Source organism: Musca vetustissima, unplaced genomic scaffold (assembly GCF_032173495.1).
Source record: "Musca vetustissima isolate MV318-11 ecotype Yass unplaced genomic scaffold, APGP_CSIRO_Mvet_v1 utg24406, whole genome shotgun sequence".
NCBI lineage: Eukaryota > Metazoa > Arthropoda > Insecta > Diptera > Muscidae > Musca > Musca vetustissima.
Genome location: NW_026876036.1, coordinates 7,182 through 31,825, shown reverse-complemented (window position 1 = coordinate 31,825; position 24,644 = coordinate 7,182). Strand labels below are relative to the sequence as shown.

Genomic DNA, 24,644 nt, shown 5'->3' with positions numbered 1-24,644 from the left:
CTGAGCCTGTTCTGCACAACATGCCCACATTCCAAGTGCAGATTCGCAGATCCTGGTCCTTTAAACGTTTGTGGGGATCGTCAACATTAGGTGGGTTTGGTTTTCTTTTTCGTGGCTTTTTCATAGTAGGTTCGGTTTTCCGAGTGTGGGCAGCTAACCCGACGCCTTAACCCATTTTTTATAGTTCTTATGGGTGAACTTGCGGCTCACTATTTCATCGGGTGATGAAAATAGCTACCCCAGGTGGCACCACGGGGAGGACAGTGTCCACAATTGAGATGAAAGAGGGATCAAGATAAGCCTGGACTTGGTATCTATCATCCCCTTCAGCCTCTGCCATAATTTTTTTTAATAAATCAGTCTCCGATTGAACTGAAAAAATTATTATTTTAATAATCCAGCCTCCGAAAACCTTGACAAAATTAAATAAGTCAGCAGGCTCCTATAGCCTTGGAAAAATTATTCTTTAGCCTCTGGCAGCCTCCGACAGCCTTGGAAAAAATATTCTGCATATGATACAGCCTATGATATCCTTGAAAAAAATATTCTTTAAATGATACAGCCTCTGAAAGTCTTGGAAAATGGTAGAGCCACTAGATAGCCTTGGAAAAAATATTCATCAGCCTCTGACAGTCTCCGACAGCCTTGGAAAAAATATTTTCAAAATGATTCAGTCCCTCATATCCTTGGAAAAAATATTCTTCAGCCTTTGACAGCCTCCGACAGCTTTGGAAAAAATATTTTCTAAAAGTTACAGCCTCTGAGAGCCTTGGAAACAATATTCTGTAAAAGATACAGTCTCTGATATCCTCGAAAAAATATTCTGCAAATGATATAGCCTCTGCAGCCTTGCAAAAAAAATATATATTCTCTAAATGATATGGCCTCCGACAGGCTTGGATAAAATATTCTGCGAATGATACAGCCTCTGATATCCTTGGAAAAAAATTCATCAGCCTCCGACAGCCTTGGAAAAAAAATATTTTGCAAATGATACAGAATCAGATATCCTTGAAAAAAGTTGTCTTCAGCCTCTTACAGCCGTGGCAAAAATGATACAGTCTCTGATAGCCTTGGAAAAATTATTCTTAAAAAATCCACGCCTTATGTAGGGTCCCGAAAAATATTCGTTTAAAAAATCCACGCCTTATGTAGATCCAGAAAAAATATTCCTTTAAAAAATCCACGCCTTATGTAGATCCAGAAAAAATATTCCTTTAAAAATCCACGCCTTAAACAAAATCCACGCCTTATGTAGGTCTCAAAAAATTGTATTTAAAAAATCTACGTCTTATGTAGGTCTCGAAAAAATATTCGTTTAAAAAATCTACGTCTTATGTAGGTCTCGAAAAAATATTCGTAAATAAAAAAAAACCAACGTAAATAACATATGCCCTAGAAACCCTTTGAAATGGCTTCTATCGTCAGGAGACTCTTTAAAGGGTCTTCTATTTTCAAGAGACCCTTTAAGGGGTCTTCCATTTCCAATCCACCCCTTATTCTTGTTTACTACCTTCGAATTTTTTACATTGAGTTTCCTTGAGTTTGAACTCCAATAAAAAAACCCCAAATCGTAACGAAAAAAAAACCATCAATTAAACTACCGGATATATTTCCCATTCACCATCATTGTATGGATGGGCCATCATCCAGAGTCCACACGCAATCCAAAGTAGAAGAAGAAGAAAAAGAGGTCATCACACAACATTTTATTCTTAATCAATAAAAAACTATTTTATGGATGCTAACGATGACGGCGACGATAAAAAAATCGAAGACACAGTTCGCAACATTGCAAAAGTTTGCCAAGAAAAGAGGTGGACGACGACGATGAGGGAGTTCCATTTTCGAGTCTATTAAAAAGTCGTAAAAAATCATGGAAATTTTCAACTATTTAGAAGAAGAATGTGAAACCGAGAAGTGGGAGGAGAGAGAGAAAAAATGCAGTAACACAATAAAATCCGCTGCATGTCATGAATTCAGACCATTGGCACTTTTTGGAGTAAGTACTCCTGCATACTCCACCACTCGACCCCCTAGTCTTAAACAACAATGTAACACAGTAAACAACAAAAACAAATCACCCCAAAAGAAAAAGTCTGCCATGGCCCCTCCTCGCCTCGCCTGACTTTTCCTTTGGGGTGCCAGCCTGCCCGCCCTTTTATTGGCACTTTTGAATTGACGTCCAGCATTCACTACCGACAGTTTGCAGTTGTATCTCGAGATTTACTCAGGAAGTTGAGGCCAAGCCAAAGACCCCAAATTTAATGTGAAGGCCCAGACATGGGACGGGACGGAAGAAGCCACGTCATAAGTGAAACGAGGGAGACCTCAATTTGTATTGAAGCCATGCACCCAACAAAAACAACCACTCTGCAAAAAAACACACAAAAATGAAATCGTCCATAATAATGTAATAATGTGCACTTAGAGTAGCTTCTACAACAACAACAAAAGCATTCTGGGAAAATTAAAAAAACAGAGCGAACAAAAACATGCCGATCGGCATACAACGCCAACACGTCATTATTGACATATTGCCACAGAGGAGGAGGCAATGCAAAGAAAAAAGAGCATCAGCCGAGCTGGCCAGTCGCCTCATATGATGAATGGTTGCCATTGTGGCGGGGGCATACACACATTTGTGAGTGTCTTCTGTCCCACAAGACAACAAGTGAGTGGTGAAAAAAAAAATGTCGAATGCGAAGAGGGTGTGGAAGGAGGTAGTATTTTTCAATGAATGACAATTTTTTTGGTTGAGGTCTTTGATGAATAGAGGATGCGAATGTTTGGAATTTTTAAGGGACTAATTTTTATCAAATCCAAATATTTTTCTTGGGGACCTATATAAGGAGTGGATATTTTAAAGAAGAATTTTTCGGGACCTACATAAGGCGTGGATTTTTTTAAAAGAATATTTTTCGGGATCTACATAAGGCGTGGATTTTTTAATGAAGCATTTTTCGGGATCTACATAAGGCGTGGATTTTTTAAACGAATATTTTTCGAACAATGTTCCAAGGCTGTCAGAGGATGAAGGATATTTTTCGGGACCTAAGGCGTGGATTTTTTAAACAAATATTTTTCCGGGACGTCAATAAGGCGTGGATTTTTTAAACAAATATTTTTCCGGGACCTCAATAAGGCGTGGATTTTTTAAACAAATATTTTTCCGGGACCTCAATAAGGCGTGGATTTTTTAAAGTAATATTTTTTCGGGACCACAATAAGGCGTGGATTTTTTAAAATAATATTTTTTAGGGACCTCAATAAGGCGTGAATTTTTTAAAATAATATTTTTTAGGGACCTCAATAAGGCGTAAATTTTTTAAAATAATATTTTGTAGGGACCTCAATAAGGCGTGGATTTTTTAAAATAATATTTTGTAGGGACCTCAATAAGGCGTGGATTTTTTAAACGAACATTTTTCGAACAGTGTTCCAAGGCCGGCAGAGAATGAAGGATATTTTTCGGAACCTAAGGCGTGGATTTTGTAAACTAATATTTTTTCGGGACCTAAGGCGTGGATTTTGTAAACTAATATTTTTTCGGGACCTAAGGCGTGGATTTTGTAAACTAATATTTTTTCGGCGTGGATTTTGTAAACTAATATTTTTTCGGGACCTAAGGCGTGGATTTTGTAAACTAATATTTTTTCGGCGTGGATTTTGTAAACGAATATTTTTTCGGGACCTCAATAAGGCGTGGATTTTGTAAACGAATATTTTTTCGGGACCTCAATAAGGCGTGGATTTTGTATACGAATATTTTTTCGGACCTCAATAAGGCGTAGGTTTTGTAAACGAATATTTTATCCGGACCTCAATAAGGCGTGGATTTTGTAAACAAATATTTTATCGGGACCTCAATAAGCGTGGATTTTGTAAACGAATATTTTTTGGGACCTCTTTGATAAATGGAAGATGCGAATGTGTGGATTTTTTTAATGGACTAATTTTTATTCTTGGGGGCCTACATAAGCAGTGGAGTTTTTAAAAGAAACATTTTTCGGGACCCACATAAGGCGTGGAATTTTAAAGAAGAATTTTTCGGGACCTACATAAGGCATGGATTTTTTAAACGAATATTATTTCGGAACCTATATAAGGCGTGGATTCTTTGAAGGAATATTTTTAAGGCGTGGATTCTTTGAAGGAATATTTTTAAGGCGTGGATTTTTTAATGAAGCATTTTTCGGGATCTACATAAGACGTGGATTTTTTAATGAAGCATTTTTCGGGATCTACATAAGACGTGGATTTTTTAATGAAGTATTTTTCGGGATCTACATAAGGCGTGGATTTTTTAATAATGCATTTTTCAGGATCTACATAAACCGTGTATTTTTTAATAATACATTTTTCGGGATCTATATAAGGCGTGGATTTTTTAATGAAGCATTTTCCAAGACCGGCAGAGGATGAAGGATATTTTTCGGGACCTAAGGCGTGGATTTTGTAAACGAATATTTTTTCGGGACCTCAAATAGGCGAGGATTTTTTAAACAAATATTTTTCCGGGACCTCAATAAGGCGTGCATTTTTAAATGAAGCATTTTTCGTGGCCTATATAAGCCTTAGAATTTAAAAGAATATTTTTTGGGACCTACATACGGCGGGAAATTTTAAAGAATATTTTTTAACAAGATTTCTAAGGCTGTCGGAGGCTGTCAGAGGCTGAATGACCTTTTTCTAAGCATATCGGAGGCTCTCAGAGGCTGAATGACCTTTTACCAAGCCTATTAGAAGCTGCATTATTTAGAGAATATTCTTTCCAAGGCTGTCGGAAGCTGTCAGAGGCTGAAGATTATTCTTTTCTTGCTATCAGAGACTGTATCATTCATATAATACTATTTTCCAAGGTGGTCAGGGGCTAAATAATATTTTTCCAAGACTATCAGAGGTTGTATCATTTAGAAAATATTTTTTCCAAAACTGTCAGAGGCCAAAGATTATTTTTCCAAGGCTATTGGAGGCTGTATCATTCACAAAATATTATTCCCGAGGCTATCAGAGGCTGTATCTTTTAGGAAATATTTTTTCCAAGGCTGTCAGAGGCTGTATCATTTAGAGAACATTTTTCCAAGTCTGTGGGATGCTGCCAGAGGCTGTACCATTTAGAGATTATTTTTTTACAATGCAGATGCTCTATCATTTAGAGAATATTTTTTCCAAGGCTATCAAAGCTCTCTCATTTTAGAGAATAAGTTTGTCAAGGCTATCGGAGGTGTTCAGAGGTTAAATAATAATTTGTCTAAAACTATCAAAGTCTGTATCATTTAGATAATATTTTTTCCAAGACTATTGGATGCTAAAGAATAATGTGTTCAATGCTATTGAAGGCTGTCAGAGGCTGAAGAATATATTTTCAAAACCTATCAAAGGCTGTATCATGTAGAGAATATTTTTTCAATGCTATAGGAGGCTGAAGAATAATTTTTCCATGTTTAAAGAATTTTGGCATGTTTAAAGAATAATTTTAAGGCTTTATCGGAGGCTTCAAGGCTATCGGAGGTGGTCAAAGGCTAAAGAATAATTTTCCTAGGCTATCATAAGCTGGTCTATATTCAGAATATATTTTTTTTTAAGGCTATCGGAGGCTGTCAGAGAGCGAAGAATAATTTTTTCAAGCCTATCCAAGGTAACATATTGAACCAATCATTTTTCAAAGGCTTTCAGATTCTATGCCATTTAAAGAAATTTTTCACTAGGCTATCGAAGGCTGTAGAATAAAAATAGCTATCAGAGGTACCTTTGTTAGGTACCCCCTAAAAAATTTTTATTCGACTCGCCCCACGAATTTGATACGAAACAGCACGTTTGTAGTGTTTCGTATCAGTTACTTCTCGTGCCTTTCCAACATTTGAGCCGCCGTCCGTTGCTGAGGTCTTGACAGATTCCCCATCGTCGGACATCGCCTCAGTCGCAGATTGACGCTGAAGTTTATTGTCGGCAAGTGCCGACACAGGACCTGTTGTAGTCCGACTTGAAGTCGGTCGGTCCACAGGGTCTGCGCTTCCTTTGTTAATGCTACAATAATCCTTCTGTGCAGACTTGGCTGGGCTGGTGTCCAGCTAATCATCAGTTAGGGTGAGATTCAGTAGCAATTCCTCCGAAAGCGTATCCCCACATTGCTCTTCCGGTATCAGTCTGTCTAACTGGTCGAAGGCTCCTCTAGACTATCGCGTATAACGTTTAGAGTCCCGTGTAGGTCATCTCCAGAACTACAGTCTTGTAAGCCAGAGACTGATTTTCATCAGTCTTGACCTGCTCGTTTGCCAAAAGAATAGCCGTTTCGTCAACATTCGGATTTGTAATTAATGTACTTGTAACAGATACAGCTGCAGGTGCAAAGGCATCCACAATTATTTAAAAAATCTACGTCTTTTGGACCCCTTAAAACGTTATAGACTTTTTTTATTTATATGGAAAATTTTCTATTCACACGTAGGACATTTTTTTATTTATATGGAAGACTATTTTATTTATATAGAGAACCATTTGTATCCTCTATTCGTCTTTCTTCTCACAATTACATTTATCATTCCTAAGTCCTAATTATTTATCGAATTTACTTACCTTTTTATTCTACTGTTAACCTAACTTATTTTCACATCCCCTTCCTCTTCATCATCCCTCGTCGGCAACTCCTCTCATAACGACAAAACAGCCGTTAAATATTGTTCCAGGACAGCTTGTGATAACGTGGAACCATTCTCTATGGCCAAAGCATAGGCCGTATCACCATTTTCATTTGTCGCCGTCATATCCGGGTCACGGGATAATATCTCATTACAAGTATGCGGATGATTACCAGCAGCGGCATACATCAACGCTGTATTACCCACAATATCCATATGTGTCGAGTCAGCACCCTTATCCAAAAGTAACCGGACAACTTCATGATGACCACCCGAGGCGGCCAGTATTAAAGGGGTGACCATTTCCGGGGCCTCTTCATTGATATTGGCACCGGCCTCAACCAATGATTGTACCGTGGCAAATTGGCCATAGTAACAGGCCTAAAAAGGAGAGAGAAAATTTAAAATGTATTATCGAAAACAAAAAAATTGAAAATCGAAATATCCTTAACTTACCCAATGCAAAGGTGTAAACCCGAAACTATCTTTAAAGTCGATATTTATGGCTTTCTGCTGTAAAATTTGTTCATCTGTCAGTTCACCTTGTCCGGCCCGTTCATGAAATGATAGTTTGACTTCAACGGGACAAAATGTGGCTTCTGTATTACCTCTTTGAAGATTGGTGAGGACGGTGGTCTGTGGTCGATATGGTAGAAAGGCGGATTTATGTTTACCCGTTTGCCCCGAAGCTGAATGATCGTGTAGGAAACTGGAAGAATGCAATGAGTTGGGAGTGGACAGAGGTGTTGAGGTGGTGGTATTTGGGGAAGGTGTATCGGTTTGGCGTTGTGACTCTTGGCTAGCTTGTGTAGATTGTGACATGATTATTCTGAAACAATAGAACAGTTTTTTTAAATAATTTTTAAGGTGTCCAAAAAGATTTTTAAAATAAAGGCGTAGATTTTTAAATATTTGTTATGGGGTCCAAACAAAGGCGTATATTTTTAAAATAATTTTTTAAGTGGTCCAACAAAGGCGTATATTTTTAAAATAATGTTTTAAGGGGTCCAACAAAGGCGTAGATTTTTTTAAATAATTTTTGAAGGGGTTTAACAAAGGCATAGATTTTTTAAATAATTTTTTAATGGGTCCAACAAAGGCGTAGATTTTTTAAATAATTTTAAAGGGGTCCAACAAAGGCGTAGATTTTTTAAATAATTTTTTAAGGGGTCCAACAAAGGCGTAGATTTTTTAAATAATTTTTTAAGGGGTCCAACAAAGGCGTAGATTTTTTAAATAATTTTTTAAGGGGTCCAACAAAGGCATATATTTTTTAAATAATTTTTTAAGGGGTCCAACAAAGGCGTAGATTTTTTAAATAATTTTTTAAGGGGTCCAACAAAGGCGTAGATTTTTTAAATAATTTTTTAAGGGGTCCAACAAAGGCGTAGATTTTTTAAATAATTTTTTAAGGGGTCCAACAAAGGCGTAGATTTTTTAAATAACTTTTAAAGGGGTCCAACAAAGGCGTAGATTTTTTAAATAACTTTTAAAGGGGTCCAACAAAGGCGTAGATTTTTTAAATAACTTTTAAAGGGGTCCAACAAAGGCGTAGATTTTTAAAATATTTTTTTTCTTGATAGAAAATTGATTCGTACAATATGTTAGCCTCCGATCTAGTCTTTGAAAGCCTTGGAAAAATTATTCTTCAGCATCTGATAGCCTTCGACAGCCATGAAAAACAATTATTCTTTTAAGTGTGCTTCTGATAATCCTAGAAAAAATATTCCTCAGATAGCCCCGAAAAAAATTATTCTTTACATGAGGCAGCCTCCGACAGCCTTAGAAAAAATATTCTCACCCGTTGAAATAGTGAGGTAATATGTGACGCGAGTTCACCCATAAGAACTAGAAAAAAATGAATTGAGGCGTCGGGTGAGTTGCCCACACTCGGCTAGAGGAATGCTCCTGTGTCCCGTGCACAAAAAAAGATACAATACGATATGTGCCTATACTATAGAGGAATTAGCCTTCTTCATATCGCATATAAAGTGCTATCCAGCGTGCTGTGTGAACGACTAAAGACAATGGTCAATGACATTATTGGACCATACCAATGCGGCTTCAAACCTGGCAAATCCACCATTAACCAGAGGCGTGAATTAAAAAAAAACTTTACAAATCCACGCCTCAGTTGGCCCTTGAAAAATATTCTTTAATAAATCCACGCCTCAGTTGGCCCTTGAAAAATATTCCCCTTGAAAAATATTCTTTAATAAATCCACGCCTCAGTTGGCCCTTGAAAAATATTCTTTAATAAATCCACGCCTCAGTTGGCCCTTGAAAAATATTCTTTAATAAATCCACGCCTCAGTTGGCCCTTGAAAAATATTCTTTAATAAATCCACGCCTCAGTTGGCCCTTGAAAAATATTCTTTAATAAATCCACGCCTCAGTTGGCCCTTGAAAAATATTCTTTAAATCCACGCCTCAAAAAATATTCTTTAATAAATCCACGCCTCAGTTGGCCCTTGAAAAATATTCTTAAATCCACGCCTCAGTTGGCCCTTGAAAAATATTCTTTAATAAATCCACGCCTCAGTTGGCCCTTGAAAAATATTCTTTAATAAATCCACGCCTCAGTTGGCCCTTGAAAAATATTCTTTAATAAATCCACGCCTCAGTTGGCCCTTGAAAAATATTCTTTAATAAATCCACGCCTCAGTTGGCCCTTGAAAAATATTCTTTAATAAATCCACGCCTCAGTTGGCCCTTGAAAAATATTCTTTAATAAATCCACGCCTCAGTTGGCCCTTGAAAAATATTCTTTAATAAATCCACGCCTCAGTTGGCCCTTGAAAAATATTCTTTAATAAATCCACGCCTCAGTTGGCCCTTGAAAAATATTCTTTAATAAATCCACGCCTCAGTTGGCCCTTGAAAAATATTCTTTAATAAATCCACGCCTCAGTTGGCCCTTGAAAAATATTCTTTAATAAATCCACGCCTCAGTTGGCCCTTGAAAAATATTCTTTAATAAATCCACGCCTCAGTTGGCCCTTGAAAAATATTCTTTAATAAATCCACGCCTCAAAAATATTCTTTAATAAATCCACGCCTCAGTTGGCCCTTGAAAAATATTCTTTAATAAATCCACGCCTCAGTTGGCCCTTGAAAAATATTCTTTAATAAATCCACGCCCTTGAAAAATATTCTTTAATAAATCCACGCCTCAGTTGGCCCTTGAAAAATATTCTTTAATAAATCCACGCCTCAGTTGGCCCTTGAAAAATATTCTTTAATAAATCCACGCCTCAGTTGGCCCTTGAAAAATATTCTTTAATAAATCCACGCCTCAGTTGGCCCTTGAAAAATATTCTTTAATAAATCCACGCCTCAGTTGGCCCTTGAAAAATATTCTTTAATAAATCCTCAGTTGGCCCTTGAAAAATATTCTTTAATAAATCCACGCCTCAGTTGGCCCTTGAAAAATATTCTTTATAAATCCACGCCTCAGTTGGCCCTTGAAAAATATTCTTTAATAAATCCACGCCTCAGTTGGCCCTTGAAAAATATTCTTTAATAAATCCACGCCTCAGTTGGCCCTTGAAAAATATTCTTTAATAAATCCACGCCTCAGTTGGCCCTTGAAAAATATTCTTTAATAAATCCACGCCTCAGTTGGCCCTTGAAAAATATTCTTTAATAAATCCACGCCTCAGTTGGCCCTTGAAAAATATTCTTTAATAAATCCACGCCTCAGTTGGCCCTTGAAAAATATTCTTTAATAAATCCACGCCTCAGTTGGCCCTTGAAAATAAAAATATTCTTTAATAAATCCACGCCTCAGTTGGCCCTTGAAAAATATTCTTTAATAAATCCACGCCTCAGTTGGCCCTTGAAAAATATTCTTTAATAAATCCACGCCTCAGTTGGCCCTTGAAAAATATTCTTTAATAAATCCACGCCTCAGTTGGCCCTTGAAAAATATTCTTTAATAAATCCACGCCTCAGTTGGCCCTTGAAAAATATTCTTTAATAAATCCACGCCTCAGTTGGCCCTTGAAAAATATTCTTTAATAAATCCACGCCTCAGTATTCTTTAATAAATCCACGCCTCAGTTGGCCCTTGAAAAATATTCTTTAATAAATCCACGCCTCAGTTGGCCCTTGAAAAATATTCTTTAATAAATCCACGCCTCAGTTGGCCCTTGAAAAATATTCTTTAAAAAATCCATGTTTTCTTATTTCTTATTGGATACATGCTGAGCCGAAACCACACAACAGAACAGCTGTATTAACCGGCAAATTGCGCACATTGAATTGTTGTTGTTGCTGTTTTTGTACGAGGACAGTACAATAACAAAAAAAATTGTTCTATGGGGTTTTGGGTGGCAAAGAGGGGGTTACATTTATTACCCACCGGTCAATTCATGTCCCAACAAAACAAAGAGACTTCCCCGCCATTTCTTTTTCGTTTATCAAATTGGAATTGCGTTTCAGGTGAACTTTTTGCTCCGCAATGGAGCCTACGCCGCTCTTCTCTTCAACGGTTTTGTTTTGCTAGAATTCTTTTACTACGCCTTTTTTACGTTCTGCACTCTTTTACTACTGTCGGTGTGTGTGTATGTGTGTGTCTGTGAGTGCGTACGAATGTGTGGTTCGCCTGGCCTGGTGTGTAAACAAGAAATGTGTTTAGGGCGGCGTTGGAATTTTTTTTCCGCGTCACATTCCATAACAAAAAAAATTTCTTATTTTTGATTGGATTTTTTCTTCTTCTTCTTATTGATGACTTACCTTTTGTTGTGGAGAACAAAATGTTCGCATTTATTATGTGGAGATTTTCACGGTGGGGATTTTAAACAGCTTAAAATCCAATATTTATTTTCGTCATCGATTGGGTTCTCTTATTTTTGTTTGGACACACACACCGCGAACGCCAAAAACAAAATTCGCAATGAATTCCAATTGTATACAAAAAAGAAATGAGAGGTATGTGGATTGCAACATTGCAGGGTTGTATTTTTGGTCGTGGAGGAAATTTTTTTGTGACATGTTGTACAGTCACAATGCGAGTACTGTACAGTACCATTTAAATAGTATCCATGTCTATACGCGGTGGATATTTTCCAATTGGAATTTGTGGCTGATTTTTTGACAAGACGTTGATTAAAAAAAATTTTTTTAAGGTTCTATCATGGATTTATTATAAAGGACAATTTTGTATAAAGGACCACGATCTGCGAGTCTGCACTTGGAATGTTCGCACGTTGTACAGGACAGGCGCACTTTTCGCTTTGGCAGATATGCTCAAGAAGTACAAAGCCGATATTATTGCCTTACAGGAAATCCGATGAAATGGGACTGGTGTAAGTAAATCAGGTGATTAAGTCCTGTATTATAGCTGCCATGAAACGATACGTGAATTTGGCAGCGGATTTATGTTTAACAGGAGAATAAAAGTCCTCGTCTCCAGATTCACTCCAGTAGATGGGCGAATTGCTATCTAGTCTCATTTGCGCCCATACTCCGACCGAAAACAAAGATGAGCAGACCAAAGACATATTTTATGAGCGCCTTGAAACAGCATATGACCGCTGCTCTGCCCATAACATTAAAATTCTGCTTGGAGTTTTTCATTCAAAAATCGGAAGGGAAAATATCTTTGGCCCCAACGTCGGAAAATTCAGCCTTCATGAAGAAACATCCGACAACGGCGTGAGGTTGATTGACTTCGCGGCAGAAAAAACCAGGGTAGTTAACATCACCAGATACAAGCATCTCGATATACACAAGGCCACCTGGATTTCTCCCGATCGAACAACGAGAAATCAAATCGATCATGTTGTGATAGGCGGAAGGCATTCATCCAGTGTTTTAGACGTCAGATCGATCCGGGGAGCGAATATCGATTCGGACCATTACATTGTGGGAGCCAAGGTACACACCCGTCTTAATGCTGCAGCAAAGGTGCGATCTAATACAAAACGGAAACTCGACGTCGAAAAGCTGCAAACACAACAGGTAGCCGAGGGCTACTCCGCTCATCTTACCCACCTGCTTGAAGAAAGCACTTCTTGTCCCGATAATAATATAGAAGCACAATGACAGAGAATTGCCCACTCCCTACAAACTGCAGCAACACTTGGGTACCAAAAAACACCACCAAGAAACCCATGGTACGATCAGGAGTGTCGTAATTTAAAAATTAATACGGCTATGCAGGATAATTTTAACTGGCACAAGATCAGCAGTTAAAGTCGGAAAGGACCTCTCGGAGCCCTTTAATACCGAAAGAGGATTCAGACAGTTTGTCGTGTGATCTTTTTAACATCCTGCTGGAAAAGGTCATACGAGAGGCAAAAGTGAACAGAAATGGCATTCTGTACACCAAACAACACATGTTACTCGCCTATGTCGATGACATCGATATAATGGGACGAACACTGAGAGCGGTAACAGCCACATTTGAACAAATTGAGAAGGAGTCTGCCAATGTGGATCTGGCAGTAAACGGCGAGAAGACCAAGCTGATTGTACCAACTGTGGAACTTGAAAACTACAGCTTCGAGGTAGTGAACGATTTTATATACCTCGGTAACGCCATAAACAAAACTAATAACATCAGCTTTGAACTCCGGAGGAGAATAGTGTTGGCCAAAGCAACTCAAAAGCAAGGCAACCTCTCGCCAGACCAAACTCACACTCTACAAGACGCTGATATTACCCGTGAAGAGCTGCATCGATGGTGAATATCGCCGTCGAATGAACCATGAGCTATACCATCTATTCTTTGACACCGACATAGTCAGACGGATCGAGCTGCAGCGACTAAGTTGGCTAGGCCATCTTATGAGAATGGATGAAGATGCCCCAGCTCAAAAGACATTTAAAAGCGTGCCAAGTGATGGTTCACGCAGAAGGGGAAGGTCACGAATCCGATGGAAAGATCAAGTAGAAGACAACTTCCCGGAAAATGGTCTTTCAAATTGGATGAGATGCGCACAAGATAGAACTATCATAAGGCGTGGATTTTTTAAAGGAAGAACTTCTTACAAGGATCCAACCATCATAAGGAGTGGATTTTTTAAAGGAAGAACTTCTTACAAGGCTCCAACCATCATAAGGCGTGGATTTTTTAAAGGAAGAACTTCTTACAAGGCTCCAACCATCATAAGGCGTGGATTTTTAAAGGAAGAACTTCTTACAAGGCTCCAACCATCATAAGGCGTGGATTTTTAAAGGAAGAACTTCTTACAAGGCTCCAACCATCACAAGGCGTGGATTTTTAAAGGAAGAACTTCTTACAAGGCTCCAACCATCCCAAGGCGTGGATTTTTAAAGGAAGAACTTCTTACAAGGCTCCAACCATCATAAGGCGTGGATTTTTAAAGGAAGAACTTCTTACAAGGCTCCAACCATCATAAGGCGTGGATTTTTAAAGGAAGAACTTCTTACAAGGCTCCAACCATCATAAGGCGTGGATTTTTAAAGGAAGAACTTCTTACAAGGCTCCAACCATCATAAGGCGTGGATTTTTAAAGGAAGAACTTCTTACAAGGCTCCAACCATCATAAGGCGTGGATTTTTAAAGGAAGAACTTCTTACAAGGCTCCAACCATCATAAGGCGTGGATTTTTAAAGGAAGAACTTCTTACAAGGCTCCAACCATCATAAGGCGTGGATTTTTAAAGGAAGAACTTCTTACAAGGCTCCAACCATCATAAGGCGTGGATTTTTAAAGGAAGAACTTCTTACAAATATCTTTTAATAGTCCACACCTGAAGGGGACCCCGGGAATTATATATTTTAATAATATACGCCAGAAGACGACCTATGGAAAATATGTTTTAATAATCCTCGTCAGAAGAGGACCTACGGAAAATATTTTCTAATAATCCACGCCTGAAGAGAACCTCTGGAAAATATCTTTTAATAATTTTAAATCTACGGCGGCCTATGATCCTTGAAAAATTATTTTTAAAAATCTACGGATGCTAATGGTCACTAAAAATATTTTTAAAAATCCACACCCTTTAATGGCTTCCAAAACATATTTTGGAACAAGTTGAGTTTAGGGGCTCATCTCCGATTTTTCTGAAATTTTTGTCACAGGTAGATCTCGTCTCCCTGATCACGAAAATATATGACTTTCATGGGGGAAGTCCATAATTCCCGAGATATGGACCTCTAAAGTTCCGAAATTCCTATGCTCATAACTTCGTTATTTATGAATCGGTGAAGGTAATATTGGTATGATTGTAAAGTGTACCCATTATATTTCCACTTAAATTCGTCTTAATTAAAAATTATCCAAAATAGCCGGCCTTCGGCCGGGGATTTAAGACTTTCTCCTATGGACAGGCGGAGAATTCGGCTAACGCATCAACAATGTTTTTTAAACTAATTTTTTTCTAAATAGCCGGCCTTCGGCCGGGGATTTAACACTTTTTGCTATGGACAGGTGGAAAAATTGGCTACGCGATTAAAATTTCCTTTATATCAAAGTTTTTCTTATATAGCCGGCCTTCGGCCGGGAATTTAAGACTTTCTCCTATGGACAGGCGGAAAATTCGGCTAACGCGTCAACAATGTTTTTAAACTAATTTTTTTCTAAATAGCCGGCCTTCGGCCGGGGATTTAAGACTTCTGCTATGGACAGGTGGAAGAATTGGCTACGCGATTAAAATTTCCTTTATATCAAAGTTTTTTTACATAGCCGGCCTTCGGCCGGGGATTTAAGACTTTCTCCTATGGACAGATAGAAAATTCGGCTATGCGATCGAAATTTTCTTTTAAATAAACATGTTTCTCTAAATATCCGTCAATATTACCATTATCGGCCCATAAATGTCCAAGTTATGAGCATATGAATTCCGGAACTTCAGAGGTCCATATCTCGGGAAATATGGGATTCCCCCATGAATGTCATATATTTTCGTGATCAGGGAGACGAGATCTGCCTGTGGTAAAAATTTCAGAAAAATCGGAAATGAGCCCCTAAACTCAAATTAAGCCCATATTTTTTGCACATAACCTAGCACACGTCAGCCACTAATTCCATTTTATACCAAAAATACAACCCTGTATTGTTATACTACTACCCCATCCATACACCACTGAGCTGTCAACTAGAAATCAGTTGTTCGCAGATTGGTTGAATTATATTGAAAAACGACGATTGGATTCCAATACAAATCTCCGCCACAATGAATAATATACCAAACGGTATTATTTCACACACACGCCGTGTCCAAAGCCTATACAAGAGGGCTTTGCGTAATTGCGAGGCCTGGTACGATCGTAGGTAAGGATATCCAAATCAAAATGAAAACTATTCTCTGTACCGAAAAGGTTATGTAATTTGGATTCATCTTATTTTGTTTTTCTTTAGAGAAATCTACCGCTATCGTGCCGTACAATTGCGTCAACGCTTCGAGGAGAATCGCAATGTGACGGATATGGCCAAGGCTGTGAAATTGTTGGCTGCCGGTGAACAGGAATTGTTCAATACTCAGCATTATCAACCCATTAAATGTAAATCGGTGGTGTTGTTGCTTTTTATTTCTTTCATTCATTGTTGTTGTTATTATTTGTTGTTTTTTAGTGGCCAACAGTCCCGGTGGCTGTGCCTTTGAACGTGAGGTTGAGGCTCCCGATTGGGTCTTGGATTACTGGCATCCCTTGGAAAAGGCTCAATATCCCGAATACTTTGCCCAACGTGAACAGCGTAAAAAGGAATTCGTTGCCTGGTGGGAGAAACAATACGGCAAACCGGATCCCAAGGATTTGCATCATTAGGAGGGTGGTGCCATTACCCTGTTGAGAGGCGGCATTACTGTGTGTTGTGCATGAAGAAGAAAATTGTGTATTGGCGAAAAAAAAGAAACCAAAACTTTAGAAAAAAATTAAAATAAGGAAATTACCTATAAAAACAACAACAACAAAAAGGATTTTTTAATGGTCCAAGGGAACAATGATTCCATGCCTCAGATGGTTTAGAAAAAAATATTATTTAAATAATACGACTGAGCTTGAGGTGGTCCTGAAAATCGAAATCATGTTTTAAAAGATCCTTAAAAAAGATTTACCACTAAGGTGGTCCTGAAAATCAGAAGCATGCTTTAAAAAATAACCCCGACAAGAAATATGTCTTAAAAAATATAATTTCTGGGGTCACGTCAGGTGGAGTTAAAAAAACAGTAAGGATAGTAGCAAAGTCGGACGACTATATGATACGCTTCACCACTTTGGGTATGTTCAACAGATGAATCGTAACAGACGTCTTATGTTTAAAGGACCAGTAAAATGAAATTGGATCCATAAACATGTCATTCTGCAACCGATACTAAATTTTTCATTTGTTCAGATATAGATGCTATATCTAAATCTGAACCGATTTTCACGAAACTTAACACGCATCATTCTAGAACTAATTCATTATGCTGTGCAAATTTCGTGCAAATCGAACGATATATTGGGACTTTGATGCACCATTTACTTTAAATCGGACAAAAAAATATATGGGAGATGTATCTAAATCTGAAACGATTTTCGGGAAACTTAACATATGATGTATGTATGTAGACCTAAATAAGTAGGCTGTGCAAAATTTCGTGCAAATCGAAAGATATATACGGACTTTGGTACACCATTTACATTAAATCGGACGAAAATATATATGGGAGCTATATCTAAATATGAACCGATTTTCACGAAACCTAACACACATCATTGTAGACCTTAATCATTAGGCTGTGCAAAATTTCGTGCAAATCGAAAGATATATAGGGAGTTTGGTACACCATTAAAATAATTTTTAAAATAATCCACGCCTGTTGATAGACCCATTAAAATAATTTTTAAAATAATCCACGTCTGTTGATAGACCCATTAAAATAATTTTTAAAATAATCCACGCCTGTTGATAGACCCATTAAAATAATTTTTAAAATAATCCACGTCTGTTGATAGACCCATTAAAATAATTTTTAAGATAATCCACGCCTGTTGATAGACCCATTAAAATAATTTTTAAAATAATCCACGCCCGTTGATAGACCCATTAAAATAATTTTTAAAATAATCCACGCCCGTTGATAGACCCATTAAAATAATTTTTAAAATAATCCACGCCTGTTGATAGACCCTTTAAAATAATTTTTAAAATAATCCACGCCTGTTGATGGACCCTTTAAAATAATTTTTAATAAATCCACGCCTGTTGATAGACCCTTTAAAATAATTTTTAAAAAAATCCACGCCTGTTGATAGACCCTTTAAAATAATTTTTAAAAAAATCCACGCCTGTTGATAGACCCTTTAAAATAATTTTTAAAAAAATCCACGCTTGTTGATAGACCCTTTAAAATAATTTTTAAAAAAATCCACGCCTGTTGATAGACCCTTTAAAATAATTTTTAAAAAAATCCACGCCTGTTGATAGACCCTTTAAAATAATTTTTAAAAAAATCCACGCCTGTTGATAGACCCTTTAAAATAATTTTTAAAAAAATCCACGCCTGTTGATAGACCCTTTAAAATAATTTTTAAAAAAATCCACGCCTGTTGATAGACCCTTTAAAATAATTTTTAAAAAAATCCACGCCTGTTGATAGACCCTTTAAAATAATTTTAAAAAAAATCCACGCCTGTTGATAGACCCTATAAAATAAATTTTAAAAAAATTCACGCCATTGGCTAGACCCCACTATAATCGTAATAAAAACACAATTTCATATAGACCTTCAATTCTGTTTATCTTTGTTTTTTTTTATTATTTAAAAAAATTATAAATATTTTTTGTTTGTTTAGAAAGAATTAATTCGAAATTATTCAAATTCTAGCGGCTATTGTACGTTATTATTATTAAATTATTAGTTTTGTGATTTGAATTCAGGCATTGAAAGAGAAATTCAAAATTAAAGAAAACAAAAACAATTGGGATGCTTCTTTGTTTTTTTCATTCTATACATAAACATACAAAAAAAATTGGAAAAAGAAAACAAATGGGCTGTTGTGTTAACCTACCATAACCCGACGGCGCAAGCGACGGCGTAAAAAAACGTCGTCATTGAGCGCAGACGTTGGTAGCCCTGACAGCGTTTGTCATTTTCTTTGTTTGTCATTTTTGACAATTCGTAATTGGCGCATTGCAGCCACCTTCAAAATTGCTTCATTGCAAAAAAATATCCGAAGGAGCAACACGAACACCAGTCAGAGAAAAGTAAAAAAAAGTGTATAGTGATTGCAGTCATTGCAATAGTAAAAAAAAGTGCATAAAGACAATTTTGCACAATCGAAATTGTGAATTGCTTATCATTAAGTTTCATTGTGAAGTGTTCAAAACACGTTCAATTTCTTAAGGAAATTTTTCTATTAAGGTGAGCTTTTAAAAAGAATTGTGAAAATTTTAAACAAAAATTCACACCAAATTTTTGGTTCTTTTTCTAGAAGTCCCGTTGGTTAACGGTACCGCACAGCAATATACGTATGCTGGGTACACGTTACCAACGTGAACAACACGTGCTTGGTGATATTCCATTGGCGATATTGAACCCTAAGGATTACTCCATCAACAATTCCGTTTGTTTTTTTTTACAATTCCTTTACACGGCACAACGTTCCAGAGCCGGATTGCTGGCTTTGCTAATAGTCTGGATTTTTCGTGTGCTTTTGTGGATATTAAGGCAAATTTTATCAGGCTTCCAGTACTCCGGGCATATAACCCCAACATCTCATACATATCAATTTTCAACATTTTGGCCAATAGTGAATCTTTTGGAAGCGACTATCAAGAACATCGTTCAACACACTACCCAAAATTATTGATCACCAAAATTCTTTCAATTTTCAACAATACCGCATTGCCAGCGTTCAACAAAATCGTAAGCTTTAAATCCAACGTGCTGTAAAGAAGAAACGGAGTAAGTACGTCAACAATAGCCCGTGAATATTTGAAGCTGATAAAATCAGAGCAAGGGTAGCCATCACCTCCAGTCACAGACGGGATGGTGTGGACCCAGTTTTTTTAAAGTTCCTCGACGGTCAGCCGAGATATTTCTCAATTATTTTGTTGTTTCTTTTGGACAAATTCCAAAATTCTTGTTTTTTTGTTGCAATTCAAATAATTTTAAATTGTTTTTAAAAATTATATGAGCCTGTACCAATGTACAAATTTAAAAATCTATTCATATGTACATAATTTCCTTTTTTTTATTTCTTTAAAAATACGTCTATAGGTATAAGAACATTATATATATATAAGAACATATATACATATATATAGGCATACATATATATGATATATATATATATATATATATATATGCATATACATTTGTATATATATAAATCAATATAAATTTATATAAATATACAAATATTTCATTTTTTTTATCATCATTTAGAGTCAATATTGTTAGTTGTTAATCCCATTAGTTGAGAAAAACAAAATCAGCCCTTATTAATTAAAATGACTATATAATAACCCCTTTGAGCTCAATAGGTGTTAGGTATTATTTGGATTATTAATTTAGTGCATATTGGCACCGAAATGGGATTGACAAACAAAAATTTAAATTAATAATTTTTGTATGTATCCTGCTGATTATATTGTGCCTTTTTCTTTGTTTTTTTTAATTGTATAGATTTTGATTCCACTTATGGATATAATTAGATTTAAGTAAATCTAAGTATAATCTTTAAGTAGAAATTGTTTATTCTTAAAATGAATATGAATTTGAATAATGAATTTAAAAGAAAATAAAATGTGTTCTAGTTAATTAATTTAAAAAGGATATGTAAACAGGGTTAAGGTACAGCCGACAGAATTTGGGGGTCTTCAAATGTTTTGAAGCCCATATGGGGGTTCTTACAGAACCCATGGGAGGGATAAGAGGTACCCATTGTCATCTAGGGGTACCAACCACAACAACAACAATATTTTGAGTCCGCAACAACAACAAACTTAATCGATGGTATTTTCTTTGTGACATATGAATTTTTTTGTACGTAGCCGTGTGTGGACGACTGAGTATAGCCGGTACACAATAAAAGAGTAGGTCTCCTGTCATCATGGCCAAACCAATCTACGGTTTCACACACGCCCCTGAACGTTACAAAATGGCGCCCAACGTAGAAGCCAGGTTTAATCCTGGTTTATCATAATATGTTTTTTTTTATTTTTGATTTTTATTGATTTCTTTGTATCTGTCTTGAGTTGTTGTTAGATGACAACACTCAATAGCGATTCAACGAAATTAATTATAATGGTTTTCTAGAATTTCATCTTATAGAAAGATATTTTATATGTCATTGGAGTATTATATATATGATAATATCCAATTTGCGATAAAATATTATATCAAAATACTATATCTAAATACAAGTCATTGAAGATATATGGTCATTAGTCATTGTCATGTATGGACAAAGACAATTTGCGATATTTCATTTGGTTTGTGATTGTATGACATATTGAAGATATTCACTTATTTTTTTCATTTCCTGGAAGGAAAATAATTGTGTTGCAAATAACTAATCATAGTTATATACTCATTTTATTGTTGTTGTTGATTTTTATGGCTGATACCAAAACTGTTTATAATATCCTTTTGATTTTGTATGAGTTGATTTTCTGAAGAAGAAAATAAACTAAATGTTAATGAAACATTTTGATCATATTTGATTTTCAAGTTTAGATTTTTTTTGTGGTTTTGAATTTATTTGAGAGCTTCCGATTTTTGTGAATCGGTAATCAGATTTGACTATAATTTTGATTTTTTTTAAAGTTTGTTACGGATTAACAGTAACACATCTAGTGGTTTTTGCAGTAAATAGTTGTATCTTTTTTGTTTTTTTCGAGTTTTATTAAAGTTCTATTTTTCGGATCAAGTAAGTAATTACATAGTTTAGATTTTCAAAATTCTTTGTTTCTTTTTTGTTTGGACATCATGCAACAAGGCACTGGAGCGAAGCCAAAAACTTATGGTATTAGTACCAGGTCCAATAGCCGAACAGGACAGGCAATCCAAACGCAAGATGATGTACCCTCGGGTAATACTGCCAGTGTCGAAGCTAATAATCAAACAGTATCTAATGAAGTTGAAGATTCGCCAAATCCAAATAATTTAACTGAAGATGGTAGTACGATCACTACGCCATCGTTTAGTCCCCTGACTATTCGAGGTAACAGTGGTGAGCAGGTTGAAAGAATGAATAGTACAGGAATTGTTGAGGTAGTTGAGTCTGCATTGGAAGCGACGCAAGCATCGATGCTTGAGATGATGAGGAAGGAGATGCAGAAAGCTGTATCCATAGCTGTTAAGACCGCCCTTTCGCAAACATCGAGTCCACATGCAGGTCCTTCATCCAATCCTGTAGCCCAGAGTGTCGATTGGCCGCATGAATTGCCATCAATGCTAAACGCACCTGTTCATACTAATGCACCAACCGCTTCGAATATTCCAAATGACGATTTTCTTAATGTTGAGAATAGGAATTGTTTCAGTAGACCCAAATACCCATACATCAGCAAATGGGGTATAAAATTTGACGGTACTACAAAAACTCCACAGATTGAGGATTTTTTATTCAGAGTTGAGAGACTGCGGAAGAGTTATGGTTTTTCAGAGCGAGAATTATTAGAAGGTTTTCATTTGTTGTTAGAAGGCCGTGCTAACCAGTGGTACTGGGCTCAAACTCGGCAATATCCAGACATGAATTGGAAAAATTTTAAATTGAATATGACTCGCGAATTTCAGCGGTACCAATCAAACTTGGATGTATTGAGGCAGATGATGGATAGGAAACAAGGTCGCGATGAAACTGTGACTCAGTACATAGATGCCATCACTATTTTACGCACTCAATTAAGGCAATCACTCCAAGATTATGAGGTTATCGATATTATCAAGGCAGGATTAAAACCCAGAATCGCTCATCTGTTGTTTAGTGCTGATATTTATTCTGTGGAACAGCTCCGCAATGAATGTAGGAAGGCTGAAGAGTTTCTAGACAGAGAGTCAGTTGCTAGGATTAGAACGAATGCACCACCTCGCATGGTTAATGAAATTTTCGATTCCGATTATGAAGAAATTACTAAGGAAGTTGATGAGTTGAAGCTGCGACCGAAGGTAACTAGTTTCCCCAGAGCTGAAACTTCTCGTTGCTGGAACTGTGGTGACAACGGTCATGTTTTCAAACAGTGCACTAGTTCACAACGATCTTTGTTTTGTTTTAAATGCGGCTCACCAGGAATAACAGCTCCTCAATGCAATAATTGCAAGAAAAATATTCGGCCATCCAATCCTTTTAAATCCGAATCAGTTTCTACACAGACCGTAGACTGACTAGATTCAGACCATATTTCTATAAATCCACCCATTGTTGACAACTTAGTAACTCCAAAACATTCCGAACCTCTAATTATATCCAAACCTGATTTGACGTTACCATTTCACGTGCGTATGGCAAATTATTTAAAGACCCGAGAACGAATTTTTAATGCCGAAATTTCTGTAAATACTGGTGTTTTTGTTTCCAAACGTATCTTGAAGGCACGTGAACGATATAGGCTTAGACGTTTCAAAAGAATATCGATTTCTTCTGCCACATTCTCTGATTTTAAATCCAATGATCCTCGACCTTTTCGAGAAGTTCTTGTTAACGGCATACCAGTGTTAGCTCTTTTTGACAGTGGAGCCACTGTAACTTGCTTAGGCAAAAATTGTTTTTCGTTGATTGATGATTTAAAATTGAATATTAATCCGGTATATAAGTGTAGTGTTGGTACAGCGAATGGTCAACGAGTTTCTTGTTGTGGAAAAGTTAGTGTTGAGCTCTCGTACGATGGTAAAACGAAAACCATGGAGGTTTATCTTGTACCTGGCTTAGAGAATTCAATGTATTGTGGTATAGACTTTTGGAAAGAATTCGGTGTAGCACCAAAACTTATTAGCAGCTTGGAGATCAGTTCTAAAGAAGTAGATTCAGATATGCATATATTGTCCGATGATGAATCAGCTTTGCTTGAGAAAGCCAAAGAAAGTTTCCTTGATTTCGATAAGCATGGTCTCGGAAAGACAAATCTGGAGGAGCATGTGATTGATACAGGGGATGCTGTCCCAATAAAGCAGCGACATTATCCTGTTTCTCCAGCTGTCGAAACTCTTATATATCAGGAACTTGATCGCATGCTGAGTCTAGGTGTTATTGAACCAAGTACAAGCCCATGGAATTCTCCAGTCACCTTAGTGCGTAGAGGCGAAAAAAATCGACTATGTTTAGACGCCCGTAAGTTGAATGAAGTCACAGTGAAAGATGCATACCCGCTACCATTTATAGATGCTTTGTTAGGTCGACTTCAAGACACATATTATATATCGAGCATAGATCTGAAGGATGCATTCTGGCAGGTCCCTCTGGCAGCAGAAAGCCGTCCGAAGACTGCGTTCACAGTGCCGGGGAGACCACACTATCAATTCACTGTCATGCCGTTTGGGTTATGCAATGCAGCCCAACGGTTATGTCGGTTAATGGATAGAGTGATCTCACCGGAACTGAAGAACAAAGTTTTCGTATACCTCGATGACTTGCTAGCAGTCTCCCCAGATTTTGATTCACATATCGAACTGCTTCGTAAGGTAGGTGAAATGTTGTCCAGAGCGAACCTGACCATCAATTTGAAAAAGTCTAAATTTTGCCGCAGAGAACTTAAATATTTGGGGTATATAGTTGGCGAAGGCAAATTAAAGCCAGATCCATCCAAAATTAACTCAATCACTGACATTCCGATTCCGAAGTCCACTAGAGACGTTCGTAGGTTTCTAGGGATGGCTTCTTGGTTCAGGCGATTTATTAAAGATTATGCTGAGATTACAGCTGCCTTAACCAGCACCTTGAAAAAGGGCAAAGTTTTTTCTTTCGATCAAAATGCTATCGAGGCTTTTAACAAATTAAAAGTAGCTTTGACTACAAGTCCTGTATTGAATCATCCAGTTTTCGACAAAAGATTTTATGTCCAGTGTGACGCCTCCAATTTAGGGTTAGGCGCAGTGTTGT

At 36.9% G+C, this 24,644-nt stretch overlaps 2 protein-coding genes across 2 annotated transcripts; one reads left to right on the top strand and one right to left on the bottom strand.

Moving 5' to 3' along the window:
- Positions 1–6,653: 6,653 nt before the first annotated feature.
- LOC133338574 (DNA-binding protein RFXANK-like) lies at positions 6,654–7,463 on the bottom strand. Its single transcript, XM_061546743.1, has 2 exons — positions 7,098–7,463; positions 6,654–7,022 (listed from the first exon to the last, which is right to left on the bottom strand). The coding sequence occupies exons 1-2, from the start codon at positions 7,461–7,463 to the stop codon at positions 6,654–6,656; spliced, it is 735 nt and encodes a 244-aa protein (XP_061402727.1).
- An 8,306-nt stretch (positions 7,464–15,769) lies between these two features.
- Positions 15,770–16,386, top strand: LOC133338580 (NADH dehydrogenase [ubiquinone] 1 beta subcomplex subunit 9-like). Its single transcript, XM_061546750.1, has 3 exons — positions 15,770–15,888; positions 15,976–16,118; positions 16,189–16,386. The coding sequence occupies exons 1-3, from the start codon at positions 15,791–15,793 to the stop codon at positions 16,380–16,382; spliced, it is 435 nt and encodes a 144-aa protein (XP_061402734.1). The 5' UTR covers positions 15,770–15,790; the 3' UTR covers positions 16,383–16,386.
- The last annotated feature ends 8,258 nt before the right edge of the window (positions 16,387–24,644 follow it).